At 36.1% G+C, this 20,755-nt stretch overlaps 1 protein-coding gene across 3 annotated transcripts; it reads right to left on the reverse strand.

Moving 5' to 3' along the window:
• Positions 1–1,375: 1,375 nt before the first annotated feature.
• LOC128205560 (nuclear receptor ROR-beta-like) lies at positions 1,376–19,789 on the reverse strand. 3 transcript variants are annotated; one of them, XM_052907292.1, is made up of 11 exons: positions 19,743–19,789; positions 17,680–18,680; positions 15,251–15,294; positions 11,878–11,987; positions 9,941–10,228; positions 9,516–9,688; positions 9,148–9,252; positions 7,823–7,907; positions 7,414–7,557; positions 4,668–4,904; positions 1,376–2,630 (listed from the first exon to the last, which is right to left on the reverse strand). In XM_052907292.1, the coding sequence occupies exons 2-11, from the start codon at positions 18,673–18,675 to the stop codon at positions 2,386–2,388; spliced, it is 2,427 nt and encodes an 808-aa protein (XP_052763252.1). In that variant the 5' UTR covers positions 18,676–18,680; positions 19,743–19,789; the 3' UTR covers positions 1,376–2,385. The 3 variants fall into 3 exon arrangements, with proteins under 3 accessions (XP_052763252.1, XP_052763253.1, XP_052763251.1); XM_052907293.1 differs by having other exon boundaries at positions 17,680–18,647; positions 19,743–19,767; XM_052907291.1 differs by lacking the exon at positions 19,743–19,789 and adding an exon at positions 18,948–19,111.
• Positions 19,790–20,755: the final 966 nt, after the last annotated feature.

Raw genomic sequence — 20,755 nt, forward strand, 5'->3', positions numbered from 1 at the left:
GATATTAAAACAAATAAATCGCAGATACAAACACATAACGACAACAAACATTTTTAAGTGTATCGATATATTCGATTGTTTATACGTCTGTGGTCGAGCGGACCTACCGACCTACCGAACCGTGGTAACCAGTATATATAATCATATAGATAGCTCTAAAGTCATTGTAATTCACCGACATTGTATGTGGATTGAACAAAAATGTTGGAAAAAAATTGTCTATTCTTTTAAGTGTATAGATTATTTTTTGTTTTGTCTAAAACTAATGATTATTTATAGTTTCTCAAGATGTCACTAATATTACAAAACTTTATTTAAAACAGAAGAATACATACATATCGAAATTTTATTTAAATTTTGATGCTCAAACCACCAGCTAAAAATTTGACTTGGAATACAATTAAATTATCTGCAAGATGAGAGATTTTGAAATTTTTATCTGTGTGAATACAGAATGACAGATATTTATTGTAAAAATCATGCATATTTTCAATGTGGTATTTACGATATTATTCGTAGACAAATATTTATAATTTGTATACATCTGAAAACTATAGTCATGATTTCTACTCTTAAATAGGTCATGGAAATGGTGATATTCGGTGGCGGATCCATAAAATGACGTTAGAGGGGGCGCAACCTAGGAGCACTACCTTTTGACATTAGCCCTTCCCTCAGAACAGAAATTAAGATGGTTAAAAATGGTAGCAGAGGCAGGAGGGCCTCTATTTGCCCGAATAAAAGGTTGATTGGAGTAGTGTAGTGTGTGTGTGTGTGGGGGGGGGGGGGGTAAGAACCAGCCACCCGGTTAGCTCATTTGATTAGAACTCCGTGCTAGTGTTCCTACGGTTGTGGGTATGAGCTCAACACCGGACACTCTTTTCCCCATAGGTCTGCTCTATTTCTTTTCTTTTTAAATGAGTTGAGTCGTATAATATACATATAAGCTTCATTACAAATGTATAATGTTCATATAACTAATACATGTTGTTAAGTTCTTAGATATGAAATGTCCACTCTTTTTAATAAACCATAATATTTAGTCAAACGGATCGTTTTAGATTTGTTTTAGGACTATCTTAATACGACTCCACTGAATTAAGCCTATACTTAAATGTATGTGTACATTTAGAATTATGAATCATTATTGTCAATAGAAAAATAGTCTCCTTAAAGTACTTCTTTCCTTGCATTATATTTTTTATATAATTAATCTATTTCTGCCTGTTAAGTTTTGACCACAAACGTACTCTATAAAACTGTTGGTGTGTTTTTGTACTGGATGTTATTGTTTTAATAAGAATAAAATGTTTTGCATTTTTTCTTTATATATTTGAAGTAAATGTGTAACAAATGCCATGATTTCTTAAAAACAAAACTTGAAGTTAACGTCAGTATCAAGCTATATATTTACTCATTTAATACATAATGCAGTGGAAATACTGGAACGGCTATTATGTACAAGAAGACTTCCAAGACTTAAACCAGTATAAGATTGATAACCTACATAATGAAGTCTACTCGGCATATGGCTCTAACCCAATTAGAGGGGCTCAAAAAGTGTAAAGGCTCATGAAAATTATAAATAAAAAGTAGACGACATTACATGGGTTTATCATTTTTTATTTGTAGTTTGCAGACGGGTTTCGCTTCATGTTCATCGAGGCAAATCACGTGGGAGATGCTCAATATATATTGTTTTTATATCTTTTGGATTAAATACTTTATAAAGTTATTCCTTTAATCATTTACAATAAAATAAACAAAATACAAACTATTGAATATAACAGATTTTAATGAGATATATTAGAAATGCAGTTTTTATATTAAGTTTGAACATATTTTATTTTAATTCAGATACACTTTTGCCATGCAGGTCATGTCATTATCAAAACATAATAATACATATTTACATTTAACATTCTGATTTTTCTACCTTATGAGACGATAGTTCATCACTGGTACTCATTTAAATCCAACCAGTCATTTAATATTTGTGTATTTTTAGCTATTAAATATGTATACGGTTACAATCTTGTTATCAGTAAGTATTATTTTCCTTAAACGCATTATTTAGTAAGTAGTAAAGGGGTATCACTAAAAAATTATATTTGTTATACATGTGTACATATATTGATTTAAATACCGTAAGAGTCATTTTAACTAAGCTAACCCTAGTTTAGTACATTTCAAACGCTGACTGTCCTGTGAATACAAATGATTTAAAAGGAACAAAAGATGAAAATAGTAACTCTTTACTTGAAAATATGAGTTGTCAAGCAATTGACTTACAACACACAAACTTAATATTACATTAAGAATTAATTAACTTAAAGCTAGACGATCACATTACATTGTCTGACCACACTTGATCTTATTCAATATTCAGCTCATAAATTCTCTTAACAATGAGAATTTCTCCTTGAAATGAGGGTTCATGTCTTTTAAGGCACCTCTAGCGAACTGAGACAAGCCTTCCGTCAAAATGCGCATTTCAGTGATAATGTCCATGATCTTGTAGAGCAGGTTTCCCGTCCCTCCGTGGCGAACATTCAACATGTGTTGTAAACACACAAACAGCTTCTCCTGAATGCACTCCACTTTGGCTCTATCCTTCAACTCACACTGATCTGAAATGAAACGGTACATATCATTACATTTATGCACACATTTATGCACACAACATTATAGGACGCCAGCAAAGAAAGGACGCAGACAAAAACGTAAACAAATGGGTAAAAACCCGTAATATTAAAGAAAGGACGCAGACAAAAACGAGAACAAATGGGTAAAAACCCTTAATATTAAAGAAAGGTCGCAGGAAAAAACGTGAACAAATGGGTAAAAACCCTTAATAGTAAAGAAAAGACGCAGGCAAACACGTGAACAAATGGGTCAAACCCCTTATTATATAAGAAAAGACGCAGGCAAACACGTGAACAAATGGGTAAAACCCCTTAATATAATTAATATAAAAGAAAAGACGCAGGCAAACACGTGAACAAATGGGTAAAAAACCTTAATATTAAAGAAAGGACGCAGACAAAAACGTGAACAAATGGGTAAAAACCCTTAATATAAAAGAAAAGACGCAGGCAAACACGTGAACAAATGGGTCAAACCCCTTATTATATAAGAAAAGACGCAGGCAAACACGTGAACAAATGGGTAAAACCCCTTAATATAATTAATATAAAAGAAAAGACGCAGGCAAACACGTGAACAAATGGGTAAAACCCCTTAATATAAAAGAAAAGACGCAGGCAAACACGTGAACAAATGGGTAAAACCCCTTAATATAAAAAAAAAGACGCAGGCAAACACGTGAACAAATGGGTAAAACCCCTTAATATTAAAGAAAAGACGCAGGCAAACACGTGAACAAATGGGTAAAAACTCTTAATATAAAAGAAAAGACGCAGGCAAACACGTGAACAAATGGGTAAAACCCCTTAATATAAAAGAAAAGACGCAGGCAAACACGTGAGCAAATGGGTAAAACCCCTTAATATAAAAGAAAAGACGCAGGCAAACACGTGAACAAATGGGTAAAAACCCTTAATATAAAAGAAAAGACGCAGGCAAACACTTGAACAAATGGGTAAAACCCCTTAATATAAAAGAAAAGACGCAGGCAAGCACGTGAACAAATGGGTAAAACCCCTTAATATAAAAGAAAAGACGCAGGCAAACACGTGAACAAATGGGTAAAAACCCTTAATATAAAAGAAAAGACGCAGGCAAAAACGTGAACAAATGGGTAAAAACCCTTAATATAAAAGAAAAGACGCAGCGGAAAAATATCAAAATCAGAGCGTCATATACACAGTATAATACGGTATTATATACACACCACAAAACTGCAGGCAATGATTTTCGCAAAAACATTAAATGGCATTCCACTTAGTGAAATACTTAGTGAAGTACAGTCGTATTCAAAACCACTGACGTCACGTCATATCTCATCTCAGGTTGTTTTTTAAAATTGATTTCACTCAGCTAGTACCTGTCTTGGGATCTGAATCGGCTACCAATCATAAAAAGTCGAGAACGACCTGCCAGATCAAAATGCAGTACTATTCCAGATATTTCAGAAATGAAACACTATTGGGGTATTTCTTTTCAAACTAACCTTGAAATTAATACTGCATAAAATGCAAGCAATTTATAACATACAAGAAGTCCACTTATATATGACCGTCACTGTACATGACTATGGTATGACAAATGTTGCAAAAATACCCTTAGTAAAAAGATGAATATTTGCATATATTTGTTTGATTCTGTGTTTATTTATTGTATGTTTTTATTATTGTGCAATGCGACCAAATGTCCATTCAATAATTAATTAAATGATGTTGCCATCATGAAAAAACGTCATTATAATGCATGTTTTATATATAACTAGTGTTATAACTATCCAAAAATTGTGACGTTACGTCATTAATAAATAGCACTGAAACTGAATGCGCTATTAAGCGACACTCTTTGTATTTTCCCGTAATTTTGCTAATAAGTATTTATGCTATAAATAGAATCTATGTTGGTTCTATAATCAAAGTTTGTTATTTTTTAAAAGCCCCTGACATAGTAGTCATAGAGTCTGTGTATCTGTCTGGGAGATTTTTTTTGCATTAAGCAATGGTTAAATTCACGCTCATTAATACCTGGGCACATTGTTACGATGCCTCTTAGAACAGCCTCCTCCTGTAGTGAGAGTCCCAATGCATTCAGCCGGATGGCCATCTTGAATCTTAACTTAAGAATGTCTAAAGGAAGAAAGCCTTGGAGCTCGCTCAGGTGAAATGTCCCACCCCATGGAGTGACCGCTACTTCAGTGGACTGATTAAAGTTGACCAGCATTTGCTTGTAGGCACTAATAAGGCTAGATTCAAATCTGGACACTGAAATAGATGCATTTTTAACTTTAAATTATTATGAAAGGAAAAGAACAACATCTATATATTTATGATAAACCTTGTTTTGAGCCACCTAAATCAAGTATTGACCTTCATACAAATAACGAAATACAGTCTGTGATAATAACTACTATTTATTAAATATGTCGTTATTTTAAATACATATACCTTAAACTCCAGATAGAATGACTACGGATACAACGAAACACTGAATATAACGAACAAATATATCCGGCCAATTTTTTGCCAATCTTAATTAAAAAAAACAACAACACAATACCCTAGATTAAAAGGAATACTTTTTTTACAGGCCCAAAAGTGAAAATTGTGCAGTAAAATATTTGTTGATAATAAACTGTTTTTCTTACAAAAAAATGAAATGAAAATATTGCCGCCTAGACACAGGAATGGAAAATTATTTCTTTAGAAAGAGCCATCGCTCCGCGGTTATTATACACTGCATTATCACTCATCAGGCTTGACTAATGTTTGTTATATAATCATGATTGATCGACTAATTTAGAAGTTACCGTGTGACAAATTAAAGTAACAAAGGGCAATGACACTGTGATTGACTAATATAGAGTTATGGTGTTTGCACACTGCAATTCCTCTCATTTTGTTTATCATCATAATATGAAGTAAAATTAAATTCCATACAATAGTTTTTAAGTTATCCTACGGACAAGGACCATTGCAACAGAACGACCGACCGACCAGCCACAGGGGGAGTCCAATATACCTGGCAAACTTCGATTGTCAGGGTAAAATGATAAAATATAGACAACAGTAGATTATAGAATTAGTTCCATCCTTTATGACACCTTTTTGTGATAGGGTTCTTACATGTACAAACAATGCAAATCGAAGTTTTAATTCAGTGCTTTGTTGTTTGCGAAATGTAGAGCCAGTCTTGCCAAGAAACTAACTCAGAAAGTCTTGAGGCTAGTTTAATCATTCATTGACAAATTTTGACAAATCAGGAAATTACATGAATTAATTTATAAAAATATTCGGTAATAAACAACGTTAGGCAAAAGGTTATTTGATTGGTCAACATTAATCTGATAATTGCTATCAACCAATCAACTAAACCCAAGTTATTCTCACCGGGACGGCCTGGGTACATGTGAGTTTGGTTACTGGTCACCAAGCCGGGTGCTCCTATTTTCCCCAGAACACATGACCACAATCTTGCGCAAAATCGTGTCTACGAGTGTGAGAGTATAAGTAATCATAACTTTATTCAGAATCGTTGTAAAATATATAATGTTTAAACTGACCAATCACTTCACTTTAATGTACAGACTAGCCTAAAGATAAACTGAACAGAACAGAACAGGACATTTGTCTTGATACAAGCACAATCATACAGCTTTTGATCATCTTAAAAATAATTACAGTATTCATAAACGCATAAACCAATAATTATTTAAGGAATGAATTGCGTGATTTATGGCTTTATGAATACAGTTGGTTGGTTAAAGTATGTGGAGTCCAAAGAACGCAATACAAACTATAACAAGATAAACCTTTTATTATTTATATTAATACACGATAATTCGTGATCCGAACATATCCAAAGATGTTCATGAAAAAGTATTCGCCATTGCCGAAAGGTCGTTCAATCAAGGAATGAAAGTTGAGATGTAAATATCAACAAATAATAACGAAAGATAAATATAAATAACTTATCAAAGTGTTATTCAAAAGGCTGCTGTAGTCTTTACGTTAAAATAAATGGGCAAACATGCATGTACACGCAGTGTTAAGCATGAGCAGCATCATAAATCCAAGACACTCTCTAAGGTAGGTGAAGCATTTTGAGCGTTGTTTTTGCAGTAAAAACAGCAGCAAGTAATATAAAACTATAAGATGCCACAGATTATCTATTGATGACTCATCAAAACGATTTAATTGGTAAGTTTTTAATTGTTATCATTGGATAAATACTGACAGATCAATAAACACATTGGAGAACACTGACCAAACTAAAAACTTAACTATCTTTATACAATAGGCTGCAGTGCCTTTAGTAAATAAAAAAATGACAGCAAATATGGCTTACAAATAAAAGTTTGCAAAATAGTTAGGCCGAATGTTTTACGACCTCCTTCACACATTAATAGTTTCCAAATGTTATGAACCACAACCATGGTTTCGAGCATAACAATCATCGCCTTTTATCTGTGACAAACATTAAAATACAATTAAAATAACCCCAATAAGAGCCTAGCTCAGTCTGGTAGTAGCTTGTCCGAAATGGTTTCTATGAGGTGGCTATCGTACCGGTTATATATAGGATTAAACAAGAACGTGCTATTAATGTAGCTCTTTTGTGTAATGCGCTTATTTAAAACAGTTTTGAGTTGGCTTGCTGGGTCAGATTCACCAGTACTGAGTTTTTTCCCTGACCGGTGAGATTCTAAAATGACGAATTACAACCTAATGGTTGTATGGAAACCATCATCATGTGTATTCAATGAAAGTTCACCTTTGATCAAGGATAACTGGTCGTCCAAACACAACTCATTGAAACCTGGTATGGCTTTTGCAAACGCCACAAACAATGTGATTCTCTTCTGGAAATGATCCATGGCCGCATTAATTCTCTCACGACGGCCATCTAAATCAAGTCCTGAAAGAAAAAAGTTCCTTAAATGTGCTGATTGCATTTTTAACTGCTCAGCTTGATTACATTAATCAGCGCCTTATTTAAGTCAATTAGTTTGATTTAAATGAGTTATTTATCTCTTAAATTGTTCCACTCTACTGTCGTCTGGATTGATAAGCCTATTCTTAAGATCTTTCAAGACAAATGTTAACTGCCTGCAACACTTTATCTAACTATGTCTCGGTTATTGTGTTTTCACACCTGTGTATTATATTGAACACGAAAGTACCTGTGGCCTTATAAAACTCTGCAAACTCGGCCCGGGAAATGGTTCTCATTTCCCCGAACAGCTGTGTCTTCAATTTGTACTTCTCCTGAAATGACACAAAAACACACGATGAACATATGTATCCATAAACATTTGGATGATTATTTCGTTAAGGTGAACGAGAAATATAAATCATCAATCAATTACCTTTGCAATACAGACGTCACAAGCAATAGGGCCCATCAGCTGGCAACCTACTGACCCAACAAAGTATCGGGGCCATCAGATGGCAACCAACTGACCACTAAGCTTTGAGGCCATCACCTGGCAACCTACTAACCTCACAAAGCATAGGGGTCATCAGATGGTATTCTACTGACCACACAAAGTATAGGGGTCATCAGATGGAAACCTACTGACCTCACAAAGTATAGGGATCATCAGCTGGCAACCTACTGACCACACAAACTATAGGGGTCATCATATGGCAAGCTACTGACCTCACAAAGTATAGGGGTCATCAGCTGGCAACCTACTGACCTTACAAAGTATAGGGGCCATCAGCTGGCAACCTTCTAACGACAAAGCATACGGACCTTCAGATGGCAACCTACTGAGAACACAAAGTATAGGGATCATCAGCTGGCAACCTACTTACCACACAAAGTATAGGGGTCATCAGATGGCAACCTACTGACCACGAAAAGTATTTGGTCATCAGATGCCAACCTACTGACCTCACAAAGCATAGAAGTCATCAGCTGGCAACCTACTGTCCACAAAACATAGGGTCATCAGATGACAACATACTGACCTCAAAGTATAAGGGTCATAAGATGGCAACGTACTGACCTCACAAATATAGGGGTCATCAGCTGGCAACCTACTGACCACACAAAGCATAGTGGTAATCAGATGACAACTTTCTGACCACATAAAGTATAGGGGTCATCAGATGGCAACCTACTGTCTTCACAAACTATAGGAGTCATCAAATGGCAATTTACTGACCTCAATAACAATAGGGCCATAAGATGGAACATTACTGACCACACAAAGTATAGAGGTCATCAGATGGTAACCTACTGATCTCACACAGTATAGGGGTCATCAGATGGGAATCTACTGAACTCAAAAAGTAAAGGGGTCATCAGATTCCAACCTACTGAACTCCCATTCTAAAGCTGTCATCAGATGGCAACACACTGACCACAAAAAATGAAAGGGGTTATCAAATGGCAACCTACTGACCTCAAAAACTGTAATGATGATCACACACACACACACACACACACACACACACACACACACACACATAACTACAGAGAACATTTTGATATTGTTACCAGATATTCAGCCTGCTTCCTCTTGACCTCATCAGCTGATTGTTTCGGGATCAACCCTGTGCTCCGGTGAGCCTCTGTAACAATCTTAACTGTAGTGTCGATCTCCTGAAAGGTTTGCGGAATTATATCTTACGATGTTTGCACAGAAAAATCCTTAAAAAAAACGGCAATCCCCATCATGGCCAACTTTTGCTGAACAAAAAGAAGTTATATAAACATCACTACGCTTGATTTCAACTTGCTCATATAACACTTTGATCATTTTCTTTGCAAATGATTAACCTAACATAAACATTGATGGTACTCTTTGAATACGAGTACAAAAAAATATAAAAAAATGGACAAAAACACAAGAGAAGTTAACATACTTTCAGTGTCATCCCAGATTTTAAATAATAGGGAGTAGTGCAGGTGGATGCCAACGGCCGACCCTGAGAACCTGAGGGTTCTAGCGAAGCGATGGGGGAGTTTGGGCTGAGAGCGTAGTCTGACTCTAGGGCGGACGAGGAGGTGGCAGATGGTCTAGGAGATGACAGGTCAACTGAAATAAGTGGTTGACAGACAGTATTTAATTATGAATAATAATCAATTAGCCGGTGTCCTGAAAGCAAATACAGTCCAGCCATTGTCATATTGTCCATCGCCTTATTGTCAATCATACCATACTACTGGTGTTGCAAATAATCTTCCCTCCATTTAATCAATAGAAAAGTTAATATTTCGTCTCAGTTTCACTCGTGTATTTTTAAAGCATGCAAGTTTTTCATAATTTATTTTTCTCGCAAATATCTACCGTTGGACAGTGGACTGGTGTGTGATATCGCCTTGGAAAGACCGATCTCAAACAAGCTTCTCGCTGCTTGAGAGTCATCTGTGCCACAGCCACTTGGTCCTGGTAGTGGATCTTGGGCATCAAGATTGGTTCCTTGGGACTCTTGAGGAGATTGTGGACTGGTCACAAGGTTCACCGGACTGTTGTCTGCTCCGTCGGCTTGACTGGTTCTTTTTCTGGACTCCAGGCTTTTCACTTGTTTTATATTGCTTGTTTTATGGTTGTTTGTATATCTTCCAATTTTGATTGCTGAAAATAAATTGTTTAGGAAGATGTTTATTCTACTAATTATATGATGACTTCCAATCAATATAATGTATCAATTTAAGTTTTTTGATGTTTTTGTTTCAAACTTTTATCAAAAAATGTATTTTGCAAAAAAAAACTTTGTTATAAAAAGGGATAATTATGAACATATTAAAAGGATTTGAGCAGGTGATGATTAAGGTTGTTTTAGATTAGAATGAATGTAAATCCTTGCTTATCTCATGCTGCTTCATTTTATTAGTCCAATGTCATTCTCCATATATAATATGTCTAGTTAGCAAGTATTTCCTGTAGCGAATACATTTTGGCAGTTGATTTTTTATTTTATACTTAAAATTTGATCAGCACAAAGAAGTTAGTAATTACTGTATGTTTTTTTGTTACTTAATATTCCGAATCTGATATGTTTTAATGTTCAGTCTAAATTATTATTATTATTATTATTATTATTATTATTATTATTATTATTATTATCTTTTAAGAATTGATTTAGTCTTTTCCTTAGAGGTTGTACTTTCGGGCACACGCAGAAGAGATGTTCCTCCCAGTATTTGAATATTTGACAAAAGTTGCACAAACTTGTTACAGTAATTTTTACATTTGTAATGGAATGTATTACATGGAATGATTCGGTGTAAACACTTATATTGAAAACTTATTATGTTTGTGTTAATAAAAGATCTGCACATATTCATATTTATATTTTCCTACTCGTTATCTGTTATTTAATTTAAACATAGTTTTTGTACGCACTTCTTTTCAATTGATACACATTTGTTAATTGAGGAAGTATTCTTTGAATATAGAAACTTATAAGGGATTCTGATAATGAAATCTTCCATGGCGGCATGTGTAAGATAGGTTAATCCCACACCGAGCATAGGGTTTTATGCTATGTGGTGCAAACTGCAAAGTAATCGACAAACTGCAGCGCATCCAGAACACTGCCGCTCGTTTAATCACGCTTACAAAGAAGCGTGACCACATAACCCCGGTTCTATATTCTCTACACTGGCTTTAAAAACTCACCTATTTAACTTGGCGTATCAGTGAAATGATGTGGACTTTTTAACGTGTTAATTCGCATGTGCAGCGCTTAGAGACTTGTTTTATAATGCGCTATACAAATATTTACATTCATTCATTCTTTTCACAGAACACCCTGCGAGAGGGTTGGGATTAACCTATCTTACACGAGCGGCTATGGAAGATTCTTTTCCTCCCATCCCAGTGAAAGAAACTAAAGTTAAAATGTATTCTTTCACTTGAACTCTTGTGTGCGTAGTGAAAATGATGCGCGTATAGATATGCGATAATTTGTGGTTGTCAATATTAAAGTTGCAGGTTTGTAGAAAGAGTCCAAGTTATTTTTTTAAAGTATATTTTGAAAATGAAGAGTTTTTCACCAAATTAAATGGTTTACGGAGAAACTGGATCGGTACCAATAGCATTAGATATCGAAAAAAGAATGAGTGTTTATTGGACACGTTTATGTAGCAAAAACAACAACAACAACAAAAACGACAACAGCAACAATATAAACAAACATTCTTTCGTCATATATAAATGCATGTTAAACACAACGCAAACTTTAACTGAGAATATTTCAAAAACTGAATGAGTTATAATACCGTTTTTGGACATGCCGACGGCGAGGCACCTCTCGTAGCGACAGGCTGAGCAGCCGTTCTTGTAGTGACCCTTTTTCCATATCTCCTGCTCATCACGGCAGCATTTACACCTGTAGCAATAAGAATATTACATAAGTTGTAGTGTAAAAGAATTTTTAGTATGATTAATGGTAACTAGAAACAACAATCATTTGTAACCATGAAAGATGTTCATCATCAGTGACACCTTTTGTCTAAAAGGATGATAGTATCGATTTTTCAACCCCAGTTTCATGAACAAAATCTATGAAATGTATATATAAGCTATAAGCTACGTAATATATGTGTTAATACAATATAATGTTATAAGCATGACAACAAAAACAAACAAACAAACAGTTTGATTGCTTTAGGCCACCAGCCCTAGCAAACATTACACAATACATGTACATACATTTGGAAACTACTAGTGCACATTATTGAGCACAGATCAAGTAAAAAGTTTTTTCAGAACAAAGTTTGTAATTATAGCATATTTCAATACACTTATATTGATATACTATATAAACAATACAATAATGCATAAACAGTCGCAATTGTAACAAAAGCACGGACTCCAGTGTATAACATTATCTGATATGTTTCTACTGAGTTGTTGCTGAAACAGTTAAACCAACTAAGGAAAAGCTGTTTACCTACTCCATTGTGTAAATCTAGATTAAATGTTCATATATCGCAATTTTCAATGTGTTGACTGTCATATTTGTGATATTCTTTTTCATTTATGGAAGATGATGTCGTATATTTAAAAAGTATGTTGTATATCAATTCATCGAAAAGTATGACGATATTAATTCGTCGAAAACTATGTTGCAAATCTATTTATTTTACTGATAGGTCCCTTGGAAAGCATTATAAAACAAGAGCTGTCACAGTATGTGACGAATGCCCCCGAATGTGACATTGACCTACGAACAAGGTCAGTACATGAAAAGTTGATCTTGCCTTTACGTGTCAATACATATGGCAAGTTATTTTAAATTGCCTCTGAACATAAAAAATACCACCCACACTTGACAACCCACACTGTTATGTCCTTATATTCAGAATTCCCTTGTGAATAAACACTTAGTGTATCTTTCACCTTAGAGGTAGGGACATGGATCTTGCACACGAAACGTCATCTTCGTATGTGGAACACATGTAGCAAGTTATTTTAAAATCTGTCCATACAAGAGAAAGTTACAGCCCGGACACGACAACCTATACTCTATGTCCTTGTATGCAGCACTCCATTGTGAATTAACACTAAATGTGACATTGACCTTTGAGGTAGGGACAAGGGTCTTGCATGCGACACGGCGTCTTGGTATGTGGAACACATGTGGCAAGTTATTTTAAAATCTGTCCATACAAGGGAAAGTTACAGCCCGGACACGACAACCTATACTCTATGTCCTTATATGCAGCACTCCATTGTAAATAAACACTTAGTGTGACATTGATCTTTGAGGTAGGGACAAGGGTCTTGCATGCGACACGGCGTCTTGGTATGTGGAACACATGTGGCAAGTTATTTTAAAATATGTCCATACAAGGGAAAGTTACAGCCCGGACACGACAACCTATACTCTATGTCCTTATATGCAGCATTCCATTGTGAATAAACACTTTGTGTGACCTTGACCTTTGAGGCAGGGACACGGGTCTTGCACACGACAGGTCATCTTCGTATGTGGAACACATGTAGCAAGTTATTTTAAAATCTGTCCATACAAGAGAAAGTTACAGCCCGGACACGACAACCTATACTCTATGTCCTTGTATGCAGCACTCCATTGTGAATTAACACTAAGTGTGACATTGACCTTTGAGGTAGGGACAAGGGTCTTGCATGCGACACGGCGTCTTCGTATGTTGAACACATGTGGCAAGTTATTTTAAAATCTGTCCATACAAGGGAAAGTTACAGCCCGGACACGACAACCTATACTCTATGTCCTTTATATGCAGCACTCCATTGTGAATAAACACTTTGTGTGACCTTGGCCTTTGAGGCAGGGACACGGGTCTTGCATGCGACACGTTGTCTTGGTATGTGGAACACATATGGCAAGTTATTTTAAAATCTGTCCATACAAGGGAAAGTTACAGCCCGGACACGACAACCTATACTCTATGTCCTTATATGCAGCACTCCATTGTAAATAAACACTAAGTGTGACATTGACCTTTGAGGTAGGGACAAGGGTCTTGCATGCGACACGGCGTCTTGGTATGTGGAACACATGTGGCAAGTTATTTTAAAATCTGTCCATACAAGGGAAAGGTACAGCCCGGACACGACAACCTATACTCTATGTCCTTATATGCAGCACTCCATTGTAAATAAACACTAAGTGTGACATTGACCTTTGAGGTAGGGACAAGGGTCTTGCATGCAACACGGCGTCTTGGTATGTGGAACACATGTGGCAAGTTATTTTAAAATCTGTCCATACAAGGGAAAGTTACAGCCCGGACACGACAACCTATACTCTATGTCCTTATATGCAGCATTCCATTGTGAATAAACACTTTGTGTGACCTTGACCTTTGAGGCAGGGACACGGGTCTTGCACGCGACACGTTGTCTTGGTATGTGGAACACATATGGCAAGTTATTTTAAAATCTGTCCATACAAGGGAAAGTTACAGCCCGGACACGACAACCTATACCCTATGTCCTTATATGCAGCACTCCATTGTAAATAAACACTAAGTGTGACATTGACCTTTGAGGTAGGGACACGGGTCTTGCATGCGACACGGCGTCTTGGTATGTGGAACACATGTGGCAAGTTATTTTAAAATATGTCCATACAAGGGAAGGTTACAGCCCGGACACGACAACCTATACTCTATGTCCTTATATGCAGCACTCCATTGTGAATAAACACTTTGTGTGACCTTGACCGTTGAGGCAGGGACACGGGTCTTGCACATGACACGTCATCTTCGTATGTGGAACACATGTAGCAAGTTATTTTAAAATCTGTCCATACAAGAGAAAGTTACAGCCCGGACACGACAACCTATACTCTATGTCATTATATGCAGCACTCCATTGTGAATAAACACTAAGTGTGACCTTGACCTTTGAGGTAGGGACACGAGTTTTGCACGCCACACGGCGTCTTGGTATGTGGAACACATGTGGCAAGTTATTTTAAAATCTGTTCATACAAGGGAAAGTTACAGAGCCGGACGGACGGACGGGACGGACAGACGGACGGACGGACGGTGCGATTTTAATATGCCCACCTTCGGGGGCATAAATACTGATACAACAAAGCATAAAATATATTCATAAGTTGTGCATTGGCTTTAAAAAGACATAAAAGAGAAAACTTACTTGTAGTCAACCTCTTTCTTCTTCAATGTGCGTCGGAAAAATGCCTAAAACAGACAACAACATATTGAATCAATCGTACTAGATGAATGAGCAATGATTTAAAAAAAAATTGACTTAAAACTGATTTCCGTACAAGTTAAAACTTTATTGAATTGATAATCCCTAAATCTAAAGCATTCATTACAACTGATAACGTTTCAAAATATGGTAGGAAGTTATTTAGGCATGTAAATATATATTATAATTCTATATCTTTTTACCCTTAGCTGTTTTCAATCATGTCGTTTGACATTAACTGGACCATGGGATAGGAATTTTCTCATTGGTAATTCAACCTCAATTTGGTATGTTAGTACAAACTAAAGATTTCTTCAAAATAGGTTTCAACCCAAGTTTCATGAAAAAAATCTATGAAATATCTATAAGCTATAAGCTACGTATTATATATGTGAATATAATAGAATATTGAAAGCAATTACAAACAAAAAGAAAAAAACAAACAGATCGATTGCTTTAGGCCACCAGTCAAGCAAACACAACAAATTACATGTGCTTACATTTGAAAACTACTAATGTACATTATTTAGCACAGATCAAGTAAAAGTTTTTGTCAAAACATTGTTTGTAATTACAGCATATGTCAAAACACTTTCATTGACATACTATATAAACAATACAATAATGCGTTAACAGTCACAATTGCAACAAAAGCACGGACTCCAGTGTATAACATTATCTGATATGTTGTTTACTGAGTTTTTGCTGAAACAGTAAAACCTGAATTGTAAAATTAAAGACTTCTTCAAAATGGATTCACCAAATACTTTTAATCTTTCAGGATGTTTTGGACATTTGATAATAAGTAAATGCATAATTGATTGATTATATTTCATGTTGTATACAAAAATCAACATTTCGCTAGAAAGTCGAAATTATAAAAAACTATTTGAACAAAACATGAAGTTAACTAAATAAGGTATCAATTGAGAGTCATGCAAAAATCATATTTCATATTTCATATCAAAACAAATATTTTTAAAATTGAAATATAAACAAGCTTTGTTCTGCATAATCTACCACACACACACACGCACGCACGCACGCACACACACACGCACACACACACACACACAATTAATTTTAAACTTCTTGTGATCCTTATTTCGACACTTGGTTTGGCTAAGCCCTTACAGTGGATTTAAACTCTGTAATATTTAGTCACAATCATTTGAATCTTAAATCAGTAAAAGTGTAGAGTTTGTTCACAAATCTCATAATGATAGCTTAATATTTAAAAGAAAATAATAAGTTGACTTTCATGCCATTTAAAGTATGACTAAACATTGTAAATGCTGTTTGTTGTAAAACACCGGAGATGAATGTGTAAGGGGTATACGGGGAAGTGTTAGACTTAATATAATCCCCTCTGTGTCAGACCAATTTGACGGGGTATATATGTGTGGGGGGAAGGGGGAGGGGTGCACGAGGATGTATTGAGCTTAACACAATCACCTCTGTGTCAGACCCATTTGATGGGGTATGTATGTGTGGGGGGACTGGGGGGTACACGAGGATGTATTGAGCTTAACACAATCACCTCTGTGTCAGACCAATATGACGGGGTATGTATGTGTGTGTGTGTGGGGGGGGGGGTACACGAGGATGTATTGAGCTTAACACAATCACCTCTGTGTCAGACCCATTTGATGGGGTATGTGGGGGACCCAGGAACGTGTTGAGCTTAACATAATCACCTCTGTGTCAGACCCATTTGATGGGTATGGGGGTACCCAGGGAGGTGTTGAGCTTAATGTAGTCACCTCAGTGTCAAATCCATTTGACGGGGTATGGGGGATACCCAGGGAGGTGTTGAGCTTTATATAGTCACCTGTGTGTCAGACCCACTTGACGGGGTAATGGGGGACCCAGGGAGGTGTTGAGCTTCATATAGTCACCTTTGTGTCAGACCCATTTGACGGGGTATGTGGGGGGACCCAGGGAGGTGTTGAGCTTAATATAGTCACCTTTGTGTCAGTCCCATTTGACGGGGTATGGGGATACGGTACAACGGGAGATATTGAGCTAAACATAGTCACCTTTGTGTTAGACCCATTTGCCGAGGTATAAGCGAGGAGGTGTTGAGAATATCATACCAATCTATGGGTTTGACCCCTTCGGTGGGGGATGGGGGTACCCGGGGAAGTGTTGGGCTTATTATCCCAACCTATGGGTTTGACACCTTCGCTGGTGGATGGGGGTACCCGGGGGAGAGTTGAGCTTATTATTCCAACCTAAGGGTTTGACACATTCGGTTGGGATGGGGATACCCGGGGAGGTGTTGAGCCTCTTACCATCACTTGTGTGTACTACCCCACTCCCCTTCTTTGTATATTGAAACCTGTATATATTAACTCTAAATGATCACTTACCTTGCATGGTTCACAAGTGTTTGTGCCGTAATGATATCCCGATGATTTATCACCACATACTTTACACGGAGGCAGTATCGCCTCGGGAGGTGGGTCTGGGTTCTTCTCCCGTCTTCGTCGCCTCTTTTCTGTGGGCTTTACTTTTGAATTATAGTCTTCCGCAGGAGGCGGTCCTGATAAATGTGGTAGTGTAAAACTTGATGAAAGTGGATGAGAAATATCACTACCTGTCTGGTTTGTTGCTGGAATGTCATGACTGTGATCGATGATGAGATCTAATACCTGGTCTATGTCATGCTCTGAGGTTGTGGTTTCCAAAATACTGCTACATAAAGGTTCAGTGGAATGTATTTCATTTTCTCCCATTAAAAAGACAGCCTCTTGAGGCTCACTAGACATGTAGGAAGGCTCAGTTAGTGAATGGTGTAGGTTTTGCCCAGGAGTTATAGAATAGTAGTCATGTCCAGTGGTATAAACCACGTGATCTTCCCCTTGCCTAGAAGTGTTTAATTCTCGGGACACATTTGTACTAACACTAAAGCTGCCAGAAGAATTTTGACAGATGTTTAACAAATCTGAGTTTTTTTCATATTGTACTCCATTAACATCACTCGTAGCCATGGTAACAGAAGGTGCTTCTAGGGTGTAGACGGTGGGATAATCCAATTCATGACCTGAATTTGCTGTGCTTTCCTGTTCGACTATGATACTATGTATGCCATCATCTGAAGTCACTATTCCTTCGTGTGTTCCTACCAGTGTGGTCATACAACCTCCAATGATAGACGCCTCACTCACTGTCTCAACTCTAGTATATGTGCATCTTTCAAGGCCACCCACCTTACCATCTGTGTAATTGAGCTGAGAGGACGGACAAGGGGTCAGCCTTTGTCCGGTGGATGTATTCTTGACATCAACATGTGCGTCCTTGTTGACAGGCAGTGGTGAAACTCGGCTCAAAGTCTCCTCTAGAAAATTAAATAACGACGCATCCATGTATTCTGCCAAAAATAAAAACAATATTCATATATCCATTCAAACAATTATTGAACATTTATTTAAGTTTTAAGCTGAAACGCCATTTGGTCTGTCAAGTTATGCCAATTTTCCAATAACTTGAAAATTGGAAGTTGTCCTATAAATATCAGTCTGCATATTATAAAAAAGACAAAAGTTATTCCTGACCTATGGGAAATTCCATTCCTGACATTAAAACAGGAAGGCATAAGAATTAAAGTTTTACAGATGAAGCACCCAATAAGGCCTACCGAAACTGAAGCTGGGATAATCCATAATAACCTTCCAATGTTTTGGAACGGCTGATATATGTGTTCAACAATTTGAAAGCTGTTCACCATACTTTGTGATAGCACTCATAGATAGCACTTTCAAAATTTTACAATGTACTAATTTGGCATTGAAAGATGCACAGTATTTTATAATCGTGTTCTCTTATAAATATATTGCATGCATTTTGAAGTTAAAAACTAGAACACAGAAATATATGTCCCATGAATATAATTACTTATGAGTATTTCTATAATTAACCCTGTATGAATGAAAGGGTGATGGGCCAGCAATTGTGTAGGAGTGCGTAGGAAAGCATTCACCATTATTATAAATGCAGTGTTGTGAAACCCACGTAAATTATAATAGCATATATATATATATATATATATATATATATATATATATATATATATATATATATATATATATATATATATATATTGCAATACTTTTGGACAGTTGGGGATTGGCATCATAGATAATCATTTCTGAAAGTGCTTCAATAATTACAACAATAGGTACTAGCGATCTAGATCATCGAATTATTGATCGAGGTAAACAAACGCGTGATTTAACAGGTGTTCGGTATTTATAGTCTGTTCGGATTTACAAACTCAACCAGTATAGTAAATTACAGTTTACTCTTCTATTCCCGTTTGTTTCTATGCCGTATGTATACAGTACATAAGCAATGGGTAATCAGAACATACAACGTTTGACAAATAAAAGCGACAAGGTTAATATATTTTATAAAAAATAAAATACTTAAATACCTTCAAATAAATAGTTCAATGTTGATGTTCTAACTTTTAACCTCGTATTTGAGGATGCGTCAGAGCTTATTGGTAGTGGGTAACGATTCACCGAATAACACCGGCTGTAAAGAAAGGGAGTCAATAAATTTATACCGAAATGCGAAAGGAATATTAAAATAACGATAGAAATGTTTCAAGATCAATTTGTTTTATATTAAAAGTTAATGCTTACAAGAAATATTAGCTCAATTAGCTATGTTCCGACATGAATAACAAACAGACATACATGTAGATAAATCAGTATATTTATTTGTGCATATGGCATAGTCACATACAACATATATCTTGTACTAAGTCATTAAATCACACTCAGACTGTTTAACAAAGAATTAGGGATGATATCCGTTCTAAGTCACAAGCACATAAAAAAAACTTTTATAACATACCTGAAATAAAAGCATGCATATCATCAAGGTACAATTAAAATATATTGGATCAATTATTTATCACCGGGGATGAGCAAAAAAAAGTCACGTGACCACAAATGCAAACGCTAGTAGTATTTTGGCTCGATTGATCGTCAATCAAGGTAAGTTTCTTATCGATATTTTTGTTATACGCGAGAGTTCGTTCAAATGACATAGCGCAAAAAAGAATGCATTGTTTTGTCTTTCGATCGGTGTATTGATCACCATTCATGTCTGCATAGTTTCCGAGAACACTTCGATACAAATTGTGTCCATGAATGCAAACGCACGTAGGTAGTGTTAAAATGTCACAAATTAAGATAAATTGCCACATTTTTTCAATTGTTCTGACTTTCAGCTGTTCAATAGTGGCTTTTATTTGTTTTATAAATATTTTGTGCGATGCAATTTGTACAAACAAATGCATTTTCTGAAGTATTAAATTTGGCAAACGGACGTTGGCATTTTCATAAGGCAAACGCACATAGTCTACATAAAATGACAATTGCACGTAGGCATCTTATATAATAATAATAATGAGTTATCGTATATGTCGAAAGCTTT

Source organism: Mya arenaria, chromosome 10 (genome assembly GCF_026914265.1).
Source record: "Mya arenaria isolate MELC-2E11 chromosome 10, ASM2691426v1".
NCBI lineage: Eukaryota > Metazoa > Mollusca > Bivalvia > Myida > Myidae > Mya > Mya arenaria.